Source organism: Syngnathus typhle, linkage group LG13 (assembly GCF_033458585.1).
Source record: "Syngnathus typhle isolate RoL2023-S1 ecotype Sweden linkage group LG13, RoL_Styp_1.0, whole genome shotgun sequence".
Taxonomy (NCBI): domain Eukaryota; kingdom Metazoa; phylum Chordata; class Actinopteri; order Syngnathiformes; family Syngnathidae; genus Syngnathus; species Syngnathus typhle.
The window spans coordinates 9454764-9473960 of record NC_083750.1 but is presented as its reverse complement, the minus strand read 5'-3'; the positions used below and the strand labels follow the sequence as shown (position 1 = coordinate 9473960).

Here is a 19197-nt window from a genome sequence, read left to right as displayed (position 1 = left end):
TATTTATTATTATTAATTATATTATAGTGTATTAATATGTATTACAAACTCAAGATCATCTCTGTTAGGTTATTTTCTAGTTTGCGGAAACATTTGCGTCTTAACTTATAGGGCAAGGGATGAAAATTATTTTATTATTATTAATTTTGTACCACTAATTCTTTAGAAACAGATGTGCACATGGGGAAACAACCAACCAGAAACAGAAAATAACTGAATGTACTCCCAAACACACTCAGTACAAACCCAACTTCCTGTTATCTCTTTTGATTTGTAATCGATTGTAATTAAATAAACATGTTATCCAGCCGTAAAGTTGTTTGGCTCAGCCAAATGGGAGCCCGTACTTGCTGTTTCTGGGTTAACATGAGTCGGGGCCGCAAAAATCTCAACTTTGTACAGTTGTAAACATAAAGGTCCATGTTTCATGTCGTGCAGGTTGATAACAAGAACATCGCAGAAACGTTGCGTTGTAACGCTCTATAGCTGACATCTTTTACAATTTCGATGACCCATTTATAGTTTACCGAAATGTGAAAAAGTCCTGGGAGACCAGCAAAAGGTCACAATATTGACAGAAAACTCCCAAGGTCCAGTCCAAGACAATCTGACAGTATTCGGTCTGCTGTGGATTGTGCCGTACAGTTAATGTCGACGTACCACGTGACGGACTCGACGTGTAGTCTTGCAGCAGGTGATGGGGAAGAAGCACCACTCAACCTTCTCCAAGCCTCCAGCGCTTTGGAGAATGTTAAGTGTCAGAAGCGTAGAACCGGATGCTAATTTCCAAGGCAGATGAATGTTGTTTAAATATCAAGAGGCCTTTTCCGCTTGAAGGGGAAAAACATTTTTGGGCAAACATAACATCACGTGGCTCACATAGATTAGCATTGAAATTTGAATTGCGGGTGAATGGCGTCATGAGTGACATACTGTAATACGTATATTCTCGTCTCTGCGCTAGCAACATTTAAGTGGCAAGAGCTGGATGTTATTGCTATATACATACTACAATTTAAAACTCCTCACAGCGTGAGTTGTCTGTGGTCCCTCACTTTGAAATCAATCCATTCATTCCATTGTAATTGCAAATGGACACACACTGCTTATTTTAATTAGACATCAAAAACACGTGCAAGAACGTCGAAGGGGGTTGTACTAATCTTCCAGACGATGACAATCAGATGATTCCTTGGAATAACAATTGGCTGCAAGTAAAATTGGCCTCAATCATTGGTTTTGAGTCATCAATTAGGGGTCCACATAAAGGAAAATCTTTTTGGTCATTTTTGACATATGGCCAAATTGATAATGCTATGACTTAAAATATAATAAAAAAAAATATTCAGAAAAATATAGAAAATACTCAGTATTTTATTTTGATTTTTTTTTTGGGTGCCAATCCAAACGGACCAAGTCGAAGTACGACGGCAGTTTCAAGGCCATTGACTGCAAATAAACAACAACAGTTGAACGGAAATCGGCACTCAGTCAAATTACATCGGGGAAGGGGACTCAGCTGGGCCAAACATAAGTGCCGGGAGAAGGAGGTGACTGGCTGTCCCATGAGGGGATGACTGATGGGACCGGGAGAAAGTAATCAGGTAACATGGCGCACAAAACAGACACAGGTGGTAAAAGTGCTTATTGGTAACCTCCTCAGCTCTCCATCTTTTCCCCCAGGTGTTTTTGTAGGAACTCATGTAACCGGTGTTTATGTTTGACTAAAATTAGCTCTGTTTTCACAAGTTGATATTCAGACATTGGTTCGACCTCCGGATTGGTGTTCTTGAGGATCTAGTGATCCAAACACATCAATATTTACAGTTCCTCGGAACAGGGTGGTCATAATAACCTCAGATAATGAGCTACGTTCCCCTTCCCCCAAGATATTATTTGCACACAACCTCTTGTGTTCAATTTTCATTCCATTCTTAGGGGCCATTGAAGCCTTTCGGCGAGGACATGAAAAGTAATGACTCAGTGGTGTATTAACTAGACCCCCATCTATTTTTGTCTTGGATATTTCTGATCAATTTCGTTCGCTGTTACTTCAGGCGGACAGGTCTTGACATACCGTCGTGCGCCGCAGTTCTCCCCCGCTTCTGCTATGTTGTATTTTTTCCGCCTAGGAAGTCATGAAAAGAACTTCTTCTACTGGCTTCCTACTTAATTATATAGGTTGCAGTACAATGGAGGAGGTATCATTCTATAGGAAGCACACCAATGAGAATCAGCTTGAAGCGTGTCACTGACAAATATTTGGCTTGTATTGATTGATTGTTTGTTTGTTTGTTTGTTTGTTTGTTTGTTTGTTTGTTTGTTTGTTTGTTTGTTTGTTTGTTTGTTTGTTTGGTCAGGGTGTTCGGGCGGCTGAAAACAACCGATTTGTGGAATTTTTCATTCCCACCAATTTTGAGATTTTAGGTTTAGGTATTTTAGGTAGGCAAAATATATTGTTCAAGTAAGAACAATGATGTAGTGTCTAACCCCGGAGAAGAAATTCGGTGTTTTCCTTTTGACTTTATTTCATTAGCAAAACAGGCATAGCACTCGGCTTGAAACTAAGACCCTTACTGTTAACAACATTCCATTACAAATGAGTTCAACTGAAATTGTTTGGCCATGGCAAACAGCGTGCGATTTAAATGCAAGCGTGTCGACCATGTGTGAAAAGACAACACCTGTGATAATGCACTTATGGGGAAAAAATGGATTTCTCATGGACCGGGGTTGTCATGTATCAGCCCAAGCAGCTTTGTATCACAGCGCGTCGGCTTAACAGAAGCTACTTAGCGCCTACAGTGAAAAGCTCGCCAGCGTCTGAACATGCTCGGATCCAACTTCATTGAGGCGCTGCTCAGGTGGCACGTATGATAAGCACAAATAGCATGATACCCAGTTTTGTTCGGCAGAGCAGGGCATCAAAGTTTAATTCACTTTGAGGATACTCCATGGGAAATCCATGAGGGCCGATTCTTTACAATGTAAACTAGCAGAATCTAAACTAGTTCCATCCTTTTTTTTTGTTATTTTGCTCGTTTGTTTATCCCTGCCGTTTAACTATAATAAAAATGACTTGCGATCAATTTCAAAGCAGTGCTGACTGCCAACTGCTCTGATTCCTCACAATGGAAATAAGGTCGGCAAAAGCATGAATAGAATTCTCTTTTCAATCCAAACTGAGCCGTTTTCTCTTTAAATAGACGTTTTCATCGCCGCTCTTGAATTGACTTCTATTAGATTGTCCACTTACTCCTTTTTAAGTCAAACAGTAACAAAGCAGCTTCAAAATCACTCCATATTTCATCCTGTTTTGAGATGTTTTGTTTTTGTCTGGGAGGATGATACTTGCCAAAACAGAGGCTAAAGATATAATAATCTTTGGTGATTGTGGACCTGACACCTCAGACTGAGCTGTGATTTATTTGGGTGAAAATCCAAACAAACTATCTGGCCTAACACACACACACACACTCTGTGGCGCTACTTTAATGCATTTATTATGGCTGTCACCAACCATTGTTGTTTTTTATTAAGATTGTAATTTATGATTCTGAGTCTGTAGTCTCATAACAGCAAACATAGCAAAAAGCTCAAAGGTATTCTCTGGGAAGACGATGGATTTATAGGCCCCTTTCAAACAAACACCCATGTTGTGTACCATTTATTATGTAGAAAAACGTAAGCGAGCTTGATGCTAACGCACGATGCAAAACAACATCGTCGTGCTAGCATTTATACACGTTTTGTATTCGTGAGTCGTTTTTGTCATTGTGGCGACCATCCATTGTTGTGATTTTTCCACGTTTGCTAAGTCAATGAATAATTTCTTACTCGCAATCTCAGTTTGCCATTTACAAATGAAGTACCAACGTAACCTTGACGATCCAAGTTCATTGTCAGAGTAAAGCACGTTTTGCAGTTCTGACTGACTATCTTTGAGTGCTCTATTTCATTTTGTTCTACTACTCTTTCTTAGTCTTTTCCAGCAGTTTCTATGGGCTGTGGCATTTTGCTCTCTCTCAGATAAGGAGACTTACGATTGTCAGTCGAGATACTGTATAGTCATTGTTCGCTTTATGCTGTTGCTAAGACTCCACCTCTGTATGTCCTCAGACATTGGTTTAATTTTCTTGAATGTATTTTAACAGGCTCTTAGTTTTGTTCATACTTACATTAAAAAATTGTACATTTTTGTATTGTGTAGCATGTGCTTATTATATACAACTTGTTTTATATTCTGTCATTAGTTGCATTTTGGTTTCTAAAGTGCTTATTGTAACTCTGTATTCCTATGCTTTTGTGACAATTTGGCTTTTTCCCCTATCTGTGTTCGAAACATATCCCATCCATTTATGTAATAGTTTGCTACTTTATCCGAGAGTATTTTCGGTGCCCTACTAAAAGCGAGGTTCTCACTTTGTGAATCGTGGATGACGGAGCGCGATAGCGTTTTCATGAGCTGTCATACGAAAGGGGTGCCTCAGACTGACCCCATGTCTTTATCCGGGAGAAAGGTCAACCAGAGCTGAGGTTGCGTATGTGTGTCTCTGTGTGTGCGCTCTGCAAGTGCTGCTCTTCCATCCTCCGTGCTGAGGCCACAAGACTTTAGATTAACTCGACTCCCAACGAGCCCCACGTAACGACGCATTACAGTTACAATTTCCTTCATCGATAATCACGGATTCACTCACACTCAATTTAACCTTCTCCATTGTCCATGATTCACAGCAGTGGGCTTTGATTTCATTTAAAGTTACATGAGGAAATGGAATTCCAGGAATATGTAAAGCGTTTAGAATTTCTTAGCATGTCAAATGTACTCAAATGAGCCGAGATCCATTTATTACTTGTTTGGAATTTTTACGACGCAGCCCCAGAGCAAGAAGCTTTCAAGAAAATGTCAGACTTATGTATGCATGGAGTCAAAGCCTTTAGGGACATGCTTGTTTCAATTTATTAGGTGTCCCTTATATACTGTCTACACGCCGACGCGGTCAATTGCCCGCAGCTCCCGCAATAAATTCATTCATTCGATACCTTGATCTAATGGCGTCATTCGTGTTGGATCTCGTCATTTAAGCAAAGATTTCATAATGGCGATGCAAGCTAACTGTTAGCTTATCTGGTAAGAACATTAAGATTCCAAACTTAATTATGGCCCATAAATGTTGGCCAGGTTTTGTTTTTTGCACTTGAGAATGTTTTGTGTGTCTATCTTATTCAGTAACTTTTTTACTCTGTCACCTCTTGTGTTATTCATGCAGCCACAGGAACTTCAATAAGTCGCAATACATCACCAGATGGAGTAGGAAGACGGCAATCGATGATTCCATCTGCTCTATCGCAAACAAAGCAGGTAGGTGTTTGACGGACAGCGGGTGGTTTTGTCACAGCTTTATATTGTCTTATCACTCTGATGTTGTTTTGTCCAAATCATTCCCAGATGATAAGGCACCGGAAAAAAAATATCAACAAATAATGGAATGTATGCTGTTGAATATGATAGAAGCTGTGCTATAGATATGGTAAGTGCCTTTTACGTACAGAATTGAAATTCTCATGGCTCCCTTGAAACATTTAAGCACAAAGGCAGTGCAAGGTTTTCCTTGGTTCTCATTCTAAATTATTCTTCTCAATATGTTTTCCAGCAAATGTTTTTGAGGCTGGCAGACCATCTCAGCTCTCCTGAAATTTTCTATACCAGCCAATATCTACCAAATTTTCCACACTCACATGTTGTTTGGCCTCAATCTTTGGTAGTGTTTCAAATAGAATAATGCAAAAAAAATAAAAAATCCATATGTTTGTCAAGTAATGAAAATAACATCTTCTCAAAATCACTTTCAGGAAATTCCCTGACACAAGTGTGAGTGTCTGAAAGACAAATGGGTCATCTACAATTGTGCATATATTCTGGATGCTCTCCAAGCAGCTCACATCAACAAGATGTGCTTATCTAAAGGCAGGTATAAGCCTTGATCAATACATCCCGTTAATGCAATTATTCTCAGATGGGCTGTTGTGCTGCCTTTGCTTTTCACCCTTTTTATTTTCCAGCCGTTTGGTGATTGGCCCCAAGGAACGGTCACGTATATTAATCCTGACATATCTGCCAAGTAGTGAGAGGGAGTCGCCCCCCCTGAACATGTCCTAATGATCAGCTTTATCTTTTATCACAAAAGCGTGACATAGGACATGCCGTGTTGCCGGCAGAAGTGCTGCCTTGGAGAATTTTCCAACATTATCTTTGCATGGTAATAAAACGTGCGAACATTGATTTGCCCTGCATGGATCCGCTGACGTGTCTTATCAACTGTTTACTCACGCATATAAGAGGATTATATGCATTGGTCCGCTGCATGTTTTGCCCTTGAAATGCCAAGACAAGCGTTTGTGAGCGGATAAGCCCGCCGCATCGGCGTTTCAATTTGCTCCCGCTTACTTGTATACGTGCAAAATTCCTAATTGCGCCAAACGAATGACCACCGGGTGATTTACTAATCAGCTTTTATGCCTCGCAGAGGCAAAACACGTCAAAACATGTTTTCAATTCAATTAGTTTGAGGTTATCCTTGCATATTGTGCTGGAATTTTTCTGGAGGTTGTGTTTTACAAATGGTAGCACAACACCAATGCACCACTGCTTTGCCAAACTTAGTTAAATTGACAGAAAACTAATCGCAAATTAATTTTTTATATATAAATTGTCTTTTATATATATTTTTATGTCACGTGCCGCCCCCCACGTGACATAAAATGTGTTTTACGTTAAATAAAATGGTGTTTTTTTTACAGGGGGGCTGGGGAGGCACTCATAAATAGTCTGCCCCAGGGAGTAATTCAGTGTAGAACCGCCACTGGTTACACTCCAAGCAGCCAGTCTACTTACATTATAACTACTTTTTTCTTTTTTTTTGCTGTCGTTAACTAACCGTGTGTCGCGATAGGTCGTTAACTGCTTCATTATTTCACTCAAGGATCATCCTTGAAGGATGTCCATTAATACCACACATGGTTTGGAGCCCACCTAAACTCCTCCTAGATGGGGGTGTTATTTCTCAACCATTTAATTGCCTTTAAAATCTGCTGGCAAAAGCACTCTGGGATTTATTGTGTCAAGTAATTACCATTTCATTACCGCTGTGATGGCCTGAGAGAAGGCATCTTTTAATTAGATGTTTGCCAAGATATGTTTTATTATCGCCTCCAAATGAGATCACCAGGGGGCGCTCACCCCTGATCGCACTTCATCAACGTGCGCTTCCGATCTGCGCTAATCGTAACTCATGCCGTAACAGAGGTTGTGACGAATTGTCAGTCAGCCAAACGCTGTTTGTTTGGCAGTGATGACTGAAGCCGCCATTGCTCTGCAGCGCATCACTTAAATTGTATTGTTGTCTTTATCTTCTCATTTCTTCAAGCATTTGACTATTCCAGACTTAAGTTGCTCCTTTCTCTCTCTCTTGGCCAGACATGACTGAGATTGATTCCGGCGGAGCACACCCGCTTGGGCGCAGCCGACAACACAGGAGCGAGCGCAGCCCACTTCAGGAGACACTTCACTGATTAGTTCCACTTTGTGACTGTGTGTGTTCCAGTTGAGATCCAACAAGGATTCCACATGTGATCAAGTAAGTGGATGAATTTCTCTGACATATTTGGACTTTGGAAAGTTGAGCCACCTCAACGACAAGCGCTAAACCTTCCCCGAACCCTTTTGAAGGTCACCTGAGCTAAAGAAGTCATAAAACCAAAGCAAGAACAGACCAGAGCCACAACAAAAGAGGTTGAATGTACAATTGGGCTTTCTGCTCCAACGTGAGCTTTATCATCATCTAGCACCATAATGGCACCATAAACATAGCGCCATCTTCTTAGCCAGATCAATACTCTCACATTGGAACAGAGTTTTTGGATAACCTTGGCCTCATTCATCCCAATTATTGGACTTAAATATTCACAATGACACTGGATGGTGGTCTCGACAGCATTTGAGAGCTTCGTCCAATCCGTCTTGTGTGTGTGTGTGATTATTGTTGGTCTTTCGTCTCACACAATATGGGCTTCAGTCCCACTCAGCCCAATTAGGCCCGAAGGCATATATACAACACAATTTTCATGCCGCAACATCGACAGGTCCGTTATTCACCCTCATGGCATGAATTTTACATATGCACAAGGTGATTGGAGAAGAACCGCTTGCTTCTTTTTGCTGCATTCTTGGCTTTGTGTGCAAGTGTGTGAAGTGCCTCTTTAAAATCTGTGCACTCTGACAGAAGCTGTCTATTACCAAATCAAACTTGTGGTTTTTTTTTTATATTCTCTCAAAATCAATAATATTTCTTAACATCTTATAACATTCTATATGGTTGTCAAAGGATGAGTATTCATCTTGATAAAATTAACCATTAAGTTAAAGGTCGAGTGCGATGTTTGCCAACTTTTATTGAGTCAAGGTGCATAAAAAGACTACACACTCAAATGTCAGGTTTTTGTAATAAAAAAAAAAGTATTTTCATTATTAACGTGACCTATAACTTTTAAAGAGCTGATGTAAAAATGAAGAACTAAGATACATCCTCTTGTTGTGGCGATGTCTATCGTCAACACGGTCCCTTTAACGGCGCTCCTTTTAACCAACACGCCACATAACTTTAAATCCTTTGGAGTTCCTCCTCTTAAATTTTACTGACCACTGCCCAATTGGCTGCATCGGAAATATTTGGCAAGAAATATGCGAACCTCATTTTATAGCTAGAAGGACATTTAAGAACACCCTGGCTCACCCCATGAGTGATAACCTTTCAGTAACTGCTGTCCAGGATCCTAATATATAGCTTAAAGCTATTTTGCTCCAATGTTGAATAATTGCCTGGAGCAAGGTTTGAACTTTTCGGCAGAATGTGTGTCAATGTGTAAAGCTGAAGCACCTTGTTATGTTACTGCTTCATCTTTTTACACACTCTATACAAGATGTCTAGCACACATACAGGTGATAGAACACAAATACATTTGCCCAAAATAGTTTCTGTCATGATTTTCTTTTATTTTTAATCAACATTGGGCAACTGAGAGTTTTCCTTTTGACTCCTCTGCAACTTGTGCATATGAAAGTGTGTCTCTGTAATAATTTGATTCTGCTAAGCCTGAAGAAAATTAATCTCTTTTCCCTTTTTTGTCACATTTTGTCCTTGGGGGGGTGAAGCGCCGAATTGTATGAGCATGAAATGCATTCTGCCGTCAGGCATATTGCTTTTGAAAACATGCACCATGGAAACCTTTCAAGTCATGTATATGCGAGAAGGTTAGATGAGCATCTAAATAATAACATAAGATTTGAGATGAGTATTTTAACTCCACAAGTGTAAAGCACTAGCTGACATTCCCTTTGCTGACTCATGACGGCTGCAAATGCGGGGGAGGAAAAATAAAAAATAAATATATATAACTATAACAAGCTGAACCGCTCATTAGACAGCCCGCAAGTCAATGTGTGTAAACAGCCGTGACGGTATATAAAGCTTCATCGCAGCCATTGTCGAGTTATGTTTTTGTTTTGTTGTTACGCCTGAGCTCTGCTGCACTGCGCTGACATGACTCATTATCTGAAACAATACAGCGTGTGTGCGTGTCTGTATTGGATGGATAGATTAGTAGATAGAGGCTGTCACAAAAAACGACTTGAATCGATTTTGAGGATGGAAATCGAAACGGTTCCGCTTTTGAATATATCGAGATTGTCTCGAAACGGGTTTTTGGGGAGAGGTATAGCTTTGAGGGAAATGTTTACATTAGTGGCAAGTTCATTCATGAATGTACGGTAGGTAAAATGACAACAAGACACTCACGGCATCTTATCGAATCGCAATCCTACTGAATTGAATCGAAACATCCATCCATCCATCCATTTTCTGTCCCGCTTGTCCCCACGGGGGTCGCTGTCGGCCTACCAAGCATTATTTTCCACTTTGAAATCAAAGCGACTTCACAATGCAGTGCAGTCATAATATTTAATTATATTGGGCAGATGTTTACTATTCGGTAAATATGAATAATGGATGCTCGTCCTGTTTGATTCTTTTCTGAGTGCTTTCTTGGGATATCATGCAAATATTCGCATGAGACGTATCATTTGCATAATTTTCTTTTTACGGGACAAGAAGTGCCGTTGTTGGAAAAAAAACTTTCAAGCAGGTATCCCTCAGGCTTGATGTAATCTTATTGTTCCCCGCACCTTTCAAGTCTCAGTGGAATTTAATTGAACGTCAGGATGGAAGTGGGGGGGGGGGGGGGGGGGGTATCAAAAGCAAGGAGAAAATGACTCCTGCTTGTTAGAAGGCCCCCCAGCAATGCTGATGTGTAGAATGTGTGGATTATTTAAATGATGAGCAATTACTGCCCTCTGCTGGACATCATTGCGCCATTCAACAAAACACCCAGTCACATTTCATTGACTGTGTTAAGTGTGATTGGTTGAATTCATCCTTTTAGATTTGAAGAAACGTTTATTTTAACTAATTTCTTAATTTTCTTTCTACATCAAGTGAATGTAAAACCAAATTATTGTCTAGTGCCAACTTGCTGTTCCTTTTTAAAAGTGTGATTTATTTATTTTTATTTTTTTGCTCAAGCACGTATTTCCTATTTTATGCTCCAAACATAGCCAAAGAGGGACCTGCTAATTTCCTGAGCAAAAGATGAATGTAAAACTCTCCAAAGACTGAAAGTTGGGGTCACAAATGCAAAAAGGTACCTGGTACTGGCAGGACGACTCCAGTAATAGTTTATAAACCTTTCAATCATGTTAAGATAAACACGGAGCTCCGTGATGGCGACTCCTCCATTTTGAACATGAATTGTGGAACTTGGATGAAATCATCTTTTGATTTCCCACGTGAGAGGAGATGGAAAGCCTTTAGGGAAATCTTCGTACATGTTTTGAAGCCCGCTTCATTCAAGGAACATAATACAAAGGAAGCCTGAGCGCCATAGTAAGTCAACAATGCCGTTGCTATTTCTGGAAACTGCCTTGTGGATGTTGGTGGCCAAGACGACCGAGCGCTCACGTGTAGCGTAACGCTACCGTATCCCACCCAGGTCGTGCAGCAGAAACCCCCACCTTGCTGCTATAAGCGGACCCCAAATGGCTCTGCCATCTGGCGGAAGGCCGAGCGATCCCTCCCAGCGCAGATATTCTCCAAATGAGCAATCAGATTAGCCATGTGAGAATTTAGGCAGTGAGCTGACTCCCCGACTCCTTGTGTCAACACCGTTTGACCCGGAGACGCAGGTCGTTTTTTGTCAGGATGGTCTGACCACAAGCAGATAAACAAATGTCAGAGTTGACCCCAAGGAGAAGGCCTCCTGTTGTATTTGGAAGGCGCTACTCCCCGTCTGGCCGCATCTGGGTGAGGATCCCCGCCAACGTGCGGAACAAAAGAGTTCTAGCTTGCATGGTTCTGACTATGGGTTCCAAATGTCATTGTGATTGATGTTTCAATGAGAAAAAACTGGCACCAAAATCAGTAACATGAACACTTTTGTTCTCCTCAATCCAGGCGAGCTCAAGCGGCCGCAGCTCTTTTCGAAACTAAAGGCAACGAGCCAGTGACTCATCTGCAGTTTCAAAAAAAAAAAAAAAAAGGCGTGCTCGAGCTGACCTTTCCAAATATCAGCCAATATTCTAATTAAACGTTTTGATATTCACATTTTGACTCGCTCTCATTAAACGAGGTGCCAGAGTCTGCCGTTGCTCTATTAAATGAGTGGGCGGGAACAGTTTTTCAACTTTGTTTGGCTGGATTTTCATATAGGGAAAATAAATCATGCCACAAAATGGCACCCGAGAGAACGCACACCTCTAACAAAAGCCACAGCATATTTCGAGGGGGGTGAGGTGCCCCCGTGGCCCTCCATCTAGCTCTGCCTGTGGCCACAGTGGAAAAGTCGCATTTCGTCTTTAAAATATACATTATGTGGTCCCTCGTAATTCACATCCAGCGAGTGGTAATTTATGGGTTGGAGAGGGCATTCCTCGAGAGCGCCAAAAACAGTCGCGCCTCCCATTTGCCCACACAATGCAGGGAAGCAGTGATCCGATTCGTTCCTTCCCGTAATAAAGCCAACAGCTATGAGGGAACAGGAGACGGGAGAGCCCCGTCGCACCTCGGGGGACCGGCGCTCTGTGAGAAGATCCTGCCGACACCTGCCCCGTTAAGACCCTCGCCACTTCCCGCGTTGGGACCACCGGCTGATTATCAGCCGACGCTGCTTTGTGTTTCAAGATTTAATGCTAAGTGTCTTGCCTGGAGGAAATAACCCTGATTGTCTGTCTGCATGTGTTTGCGTGTTTCCGCGTTACGTAACGACAATAATGAACAAAGCACATGCATCGACTACGATTTAATGGCTACCTGGCTCGCTTTTCGATGTCGCGGTTTCCTATTGGTGTCAATAAGGTCGCAATTGTCGTCCAGTTAAAATATGCGCCCGTTGATTCAAAATGAGATTGGAATCGGAAATGTCAACTCGTAGTTATCGAGCACGCAATCGGTCCTACTCCAACTTGAAAGCGAGTCGCTCGTCTGTATCAAGAATCCGATGAATTTTTTAGATAGGAATGTAACGAAATGTCAACTCTCTGAGTTCAGTTCATTGTTGGTGTCAAGGAATCATTTTCAACCAGCGCTCATCAAGAACTGCATTCGTTTTGAATGAAATCCAAATTGTAGCACTCATTTCAAGTATTGGCATTTTAAAGCTTTTCAGCTGAAATGTAAAGGAGTGACTACGTGACCCCACGTCACGTAGTGGAACACCTCAGTTCCCGAGCGACACAATATGGCGGCGTTAAAAGGCCAAAGGTGACGGCGCAGCCGGTCAAGGGCCGTGCTTGGAAAGAGCCAATACAAACAAGAGCTTCATCCTCACCGTCATTCTTTGTGTCTATTTGTTTTGGAAACGTTTCCTGGCTCATAGATTGGTTAAAAGCCATTTTGGCTAATGTATTTTCCTTTTTTTTTTTTTTTTTTTGAGGTTATGGGTGGAAATCGATGGAACGAGACTCTGACGTCATCCGGTATCGTGCGAATGGTCTCATGTCACCTCATAAACATCTTCCCGCCACAAACTCATCATAGATTCACTGACTGAATCTCCAAAATCATCTAAATGAACACATAAGAATTCACTTTGGCAGAAATAATGAGTAGTAACAATAATAATATAATTTAGCGCTTTTCTAGACTGCACATGAGAGACGACCAAACATTTTTGCATCGCTTGAGGCTAATTTGGAAACAATTCAAAGCGCCGGTGTTTTGTTGTGGTTTGTCTCAAGTGTAGGAAGTGTCCAGAATTCTCTGAAGAAGCGTTAACAGATTCCCATCGCCTTATCAGGGAAGAAGCTTGTTTAGTTTGGCAATATCCTTATATTCTGCAATGTGACAAGGAAGGGCATATTTGTTGACCTCTTCGCACTATTCTCAAAGGCTAACGTTACTTTTACAAGTAAACCAGTTAAATTGAACAACAAAAACAACAAATGAGGTAGATATGATCATGATTCTTGCGATTCGTCATGTAGAGTCCGAGATATCAGTCCGGATATCACAAACTCGCCCCACCCTCCCATTTTACGTGACACGTAAGCACACCACGAGAGTTTTTATGATGTTTTCACACATCATAAAATCTCAGTGCCCTTTGTAGTATCGCCACGTCCCCGCAGGGAGATAATAAAAGAAGCCAATTGTTTTAAGCTAACCAGACTCGATTAGAGTTTTATGGCCAGTCTGCCGTCCGTCCCGCTAAGGCAGTGCTTCTCAATTATTTTCTGTTACGCCCCCCCCTAGCAAGAAGAAAACTATTCGCGCCCCCCCTCCCCACCGTGACTATCCTAATTTGTCTTGTAAGTCGTAAAATGTTGCACTGTCGCAAACGTGACAGAAGTAACAATGAGAGCGCCACTGCCCCCTGCTGTAGTAAACGCGCAATTACACTTTATTCTAGTACTGCCAAAAAAAAAGCCTGTTCCCCAGGGTCACACGCGCCCCCCCAGGAATAGCACCGCGCCCCCCAAGGGGGGCGCGCCCCACTATTTGAGAAGCACTGCGCTAAGGAATTGGCATAATATTAACCTCTTTGGAATGGAAAGCATTTGATGAATGAATAAAAAGTATACTGGCTGATAAGATGTCCTCCCGTGTTCTCCCATTTGTGAAATGGGACATTTATCATGATTGCACTTGTTTACAAGCTTCTGAAATGATCTTATAAAACTTAATTCTCATATGATATGATAAAACTTTATGCTCATATACTGTACGATAGCCTACATTTGAATTTTAGAAAAATTAGAATTTTGTAATTGAGATGCCTCAAGGGTCCGTGTCAAGTCACTGCGCGTTTCATTAATATGAGTAGCTTCAGCAGTGTTAATTTTAACCACTATTTATCCCAATTTAAAATGGACGCGCCATTTACAAAAGTGCTGAAAGAACACATTTATCGGGCAGTCATTTCAAAACATAATTTTTATCTTAACTGCATCTGAAATCTTTGATAACGCAGCACCGTTGAAGTGCTTAAGATAAGAGGCAGAGGTTTTCCAAAGGTCGCCTTTTTCATGCCGTTAGGGTTGTAATTTTGAATTTTACTCCCGCTCACACACGAGTCGGATGGAAAACATGAATCTTCCGATGCTAACTCAAGTTTTGCATTTAAGAATTTAATTTTTGACACATAAAAAAATGTTTGCTTATCAGGTCGGTCCATTACTCGGCTTTTCCCCCAATTCAATTACATTTCACTTGGCGCCTCTAATCTTTTCAAAAAGTTTTGTGTGGGGGCACATCTTGCAGACTGTAATTCATTGTCCTGAGGGGTTTGTGTTTATGAAAGAGCGCTGTTGGAGGGAGGCAGCGATGGGGGGGCAAGAGGGTGGGGTCGTCACTGGGGCGGGGGCGGACTGCTAACAAGTGGAGGATGTAATTCAGCAATTCAGATGCGATTTGGATATTTATGCACTTAAGGTCGAAAAGAGAAATCAAATTTGACAGGAAAACACTTTCAGCGAAAAGAAAAAATGTCATAAGAAAAAAAAAAACATGATGTTAGGAGGAAAACAAGGCAATAAAAACTGGTGTGTAACTGTACCATTCATTTCTCATTTTATGATTTAAAGCAGTGTTCTGCAAAATATTAAGGTCATATTAAGAAAAAAAACTGATATCATACAAGATAATATTACCGTTGACATTTTTTGGCTTTGTGGATAAAAGTAACGGCCACCCAGGGTGGCGCACGTGACGACGAGAAGCACCCCGATGCCCTTCGGCAGGATACGTTGTGTTGATGGGGAAACAACAATAAAGGATACGACCGTCAGCGGGCGCCACGTGACGACAGAGCGAGGAAGCCGTAAACCGTCAGGGTTACAATGGAGCGTCACAACACTGCGTCCCTGGTGGAGAGAACCAGACGACACGGTGGCATCTCGTGATCCCATTTGAACTCTGTTGCTAGCCAAAACAGCAGCCTAAAGATACCGCTGAAGGGCAGCACTTTTTCTAAGTGAAGCCCCTCGATATAGTGTTTTTGGCACCAAAGCACTACTTTTGTCGAAACGTCAACATGGGTCCTTAGCACCCAGATGCCACAGGGTGGCGCCAAATCCAAACTAACCTGGCATTGAGTTGAAGGTTGACTGAGGTTATTTTCCCTCATCTTTTTTGTGCTACCCTCCATCTTGTTTTTGCTACTTTTTTTTTTTTTTTTTTTTGCCAAAAGAGACGGAAGACACTGTCCGGTATTTGTTGCTGATGAGGACACATTGGAGCAATTAGTACAATGAGTCCCCGCCGCCTGTCACAGGCAGTTTTGCGGGTCACTGCATTTCAGAGTGGTCGGCGCTCCTCCGCCTTGAACCCCTCGCTCTGTTCGCTCACCCGTCGTCGTATGGCCGGAAAAATCTGCAAAACAACACACGGTGTCCCTCACTCTGTCGCGGTGGGGGTTTTTTTTCTGATCTGACCACTGCGGGTTAACTCGGACGTATGTTTAGTAGCTTGTAAAATTCTGGCTGGCGTAGTAATAGATTTTATTTGTAATGCAGTGTACATTTCAAAGAAAGTGCTACAGAAATTTTAAAAACAAAGAAAAAAAGAGGTTTTGTTTTGACAAGCTTGGGGGGGGGCTCACGATTTCAATCAACTCTGATGTTGCATGACTCATAAAGTCACATGCAACATGTCATCCTTGAAGTGTGACCACACATCTTCGCACTCGCCAATCAGTTCCACCAAATGGATGTCCAGCAACTTCCCAACATCCCGCGTCAGAATCGGGGAGCTCCAGGTGTAAGCGACTGCTCCTTTGTCAAGTGTTGACGTTTCACCTCGTTTCTCTCTGGCTGCACCGAGCAACACCGCATGTAATAAGTATTTAGCGCTCGTCCTGGCGGTTAATGAGTGACAACTTTTGTTCTGCCGCTTGTGCCGATTGATTATTTATTTTGGCACAACTGTCACTGAAATGTTTTTCAGCACCAGACTTATTTCACATGTTTTGGACTTTTTGAGACATTGACAAGGGTTTCAAGCACGAGGCTGGATTCTCTGCGAGTTTTGGAGTTTACTGGGAGGTGCTGGGTGAGAAGGAGGAGGAGGTCTTTTCAATTCCTCATTAATTCACTGTGGCCCTTTCAGTTTTTTAAAGCCCGCCCATTGACCATTATCAGTCCTCGGGCCTTAAATACGCCGCTTGCTTTTTGCCTGCGCATACGCAGGCACGCACGTACACTTTGCAGCCACACATCACCATGAGGGAGTTCAAGAGCAAAGCCTTCTGGAGGGCCGTCCTGGCCGAGCTGGTGGGCATGACCCTGTTCATTTTTCTCAGCATCGTCGCAGCCATAGGAAAGCCAGGCGACCCGGGTCAAGAGGTCAAGGTGTCGCTGGCCTTTGGGCTGGCCATTGCCACACTGGCGCAGAGCCTGGGTCACATCAGCGGCGCCCACCTCAACCCGGCCGTCACGCTGGGCATGCTCGCCAGTTGCCAGATCAGCCTCTTCCGGGCTTTCATGTACATCGTGGCCCAGTTGTTGGGCTCCACCCTCGCCAGCGGCATTCTGTACGGAGTACGCCCCGCAGCCAACGACAAGCTGGGCCTCAATGAGGTAAGCGTCGAAAGCCTGTTTATAATCGACTGAAATATATGTAGTATATATACTATATATATATATTTTAAAAAACTACTGGAATTAATAAATAGTTCATTTGTTTTGTAAATTTTCTCAAGTGGTTGCACAAAATAAAATCATCTGGATCCAGGTGCATTTTTTAAGATGACTCTTTAGCTCATGAACAAAAATTGTTCAAGTCTAAATCCATGTCAAATTTGCTAGTTATTTTATTATAAATGATAAATTATATTGCACATGTTGAGTATTAAGTGTTAAAGTTACCAGAAGAAAGTAAAAATAAATTGTAACCTTAAAAGGAAAAAAAAATATTCAAATTTAAAGCTTATAATAGAAAAAAAAGTTGTTCGTTTATGGGGAAAGAAGTGGTAATGTTAGAGAATAGAATTTTGTAACCTCAAGAGGATACGTCAGCATTTTAAAATGTAAAAAAATAGAAATTTACAAGGGAAAAATACTTTTTAGTTTGAGGGGAAAAAATGCAACTGTTATGCATTTTATGCTTTTTTTTTACTTTAAAAGTTACAGCTTTACTTGAAGAAAATGGTTTTATTCGAAGTAAGTAATATTTAAATGGTAAAGTTGCCATTTTCATAAGACTAATTAAAACAATTACATTTTACAAGGTTTTGTTTTTGGCTACGAGAATGATGTGCAACCTGTAGCCCTTGGGCTGAATATGGCCCACAAGAGTATTTGATTGGGCCAAGCATGCAGTTGTCCAAATCAGTCCTAAATAACAAATTGAGTATGGCCTTGGTTCCTCAGTATTGCTGTTATTCATTAAACCACCTTTGACTTAAAGTCCCTGCAGCTTGTGGAGCCTCCAGTATCAGCATCTGGCACGGCGAGATAACCACCCATTGCATATGTTAGTAGCAGCTCGTGAAACCAACTAACTGGATCTTGTCTTTTTTTTTTTCCTCTTTTCTCAGCTGGCTGGCGTCACCCCAAGCCAGGGCGTAGGCATCGAGCTCCTGGCAACCTTCCAACTGGTGCTGTGTGTCATTGCCGTGACTGATAAACGCAGGCGTGACGTCACCGGCTCGGCACCCTTGGCCATAGGCCTCTCCGTGTGCCTGGGACATTTGGCGGCGGTGAGTTAGCATCTTGCCGAGGGGAAATAAAAAAGTTAGACGCTGATTTTTTTCTTTTTGTCTGTTTTGGGTGCTTCCAGATCAGCTACACGGGTTGCAGCATCAACCCCGCACGCAGCTTTGGTCCAGCTTTGGTCCTGAATAACTTCACCAACCATTGGGTACATGAGATATTCTTTAATTGGGACTATTTTGTGACGCTTTCGAGCCACTGATTTGAGTCGTGATGGAATAAGATCACATGCAAGTCAGGCTGTAATTATTATCTCTGCATTATGTATGCTCGGAACAATTTTAAACTCGTCATCGGAATCGACCTCACCAATCCACTGCAGGTTGATACGATGACATCAAATGGCACGTGATGTCACAAATGAAGCTTTATTATGATTTGGTTGACCCCCGCGAATCCCACCGCAGGTGTTCTGGGTCGGGCCTATGTGCGGCGGCGTGGCGGCAGCCCTCGTTTACGACTTCCTGCTCTCGCCCAAGATGGACGACTTCCCCGATCGGGTAAGGGTGCTGATGAGCGGCCCCGTGGACGACTACGACGTCAACGGCCCCAACGACGCCTCAGCGGTGGAAATGTCCTCCAAGTAGTGGGCGGAGCATGTGGCTTGCCCTTGTAAAATGGAAAAAAAGAAAGCTGTTTTAGCGTAATCTCATTTTGGGAGCTGCAAGGTGTCTTTGTAGCGCGCTCACACACACACACATTCACACACGCTTTTACTTGCAGCAATGGTATCAGCGTGTGTTGAAATGTTCTTCCATTATCAGTATTCTGTATGCCGTGCTGTTATTTTTGTATTCGTGTATGTGCATTTCTCACTTTTCCCTCGATGATATTGAAGTCACTTTTTTAAAAAAATAAATAAAACACTTGTTTCACTTAAA

At 42.0% G+C, this 19197-nt stretch overlaps 1 protein-coding gene and 1 long non-coding RNA gene across 2 annotated transcripts; both read left to right on the top strand.

The window, feature by feature from the left end:
• The first annotated feature begins 129 nt into the window (after positions 1-129).
• On the top strand, positions 130-6254 carry LOC133166057 (uncharacterized). The gene is made up of 5 exons (XR_009717688.1): positions 130-1604; positions 5271-5362; positions 5450-5531; positions 5655-5762; positions 5854-6254. It is a non-coding gene; the product is annotated as an uncharacterized LOC133166057 (long non-coding RNA).
• Positions 6255-16646: 10392 nt separating this feature from the next.
• On the top strand, positions 16647-19197 carry LOC133165988 (aquaporin-1-like). The gene is made up of 4 exons (XM_061295933.1): positions 16647-17182; positions 18142-18303; positions 18384-18464; positions 18724-19197. The coding sequence occupies exons 1-4, from the start codon at positions 16826-16828 to the stop codon at positions 18901-18903; spliced, it is 780 nt and encodes a 259-aa protein (XP_061151917.1). The 5' UTR covers positions 16647-16825; the 3' UTR covers positions 18904-19197.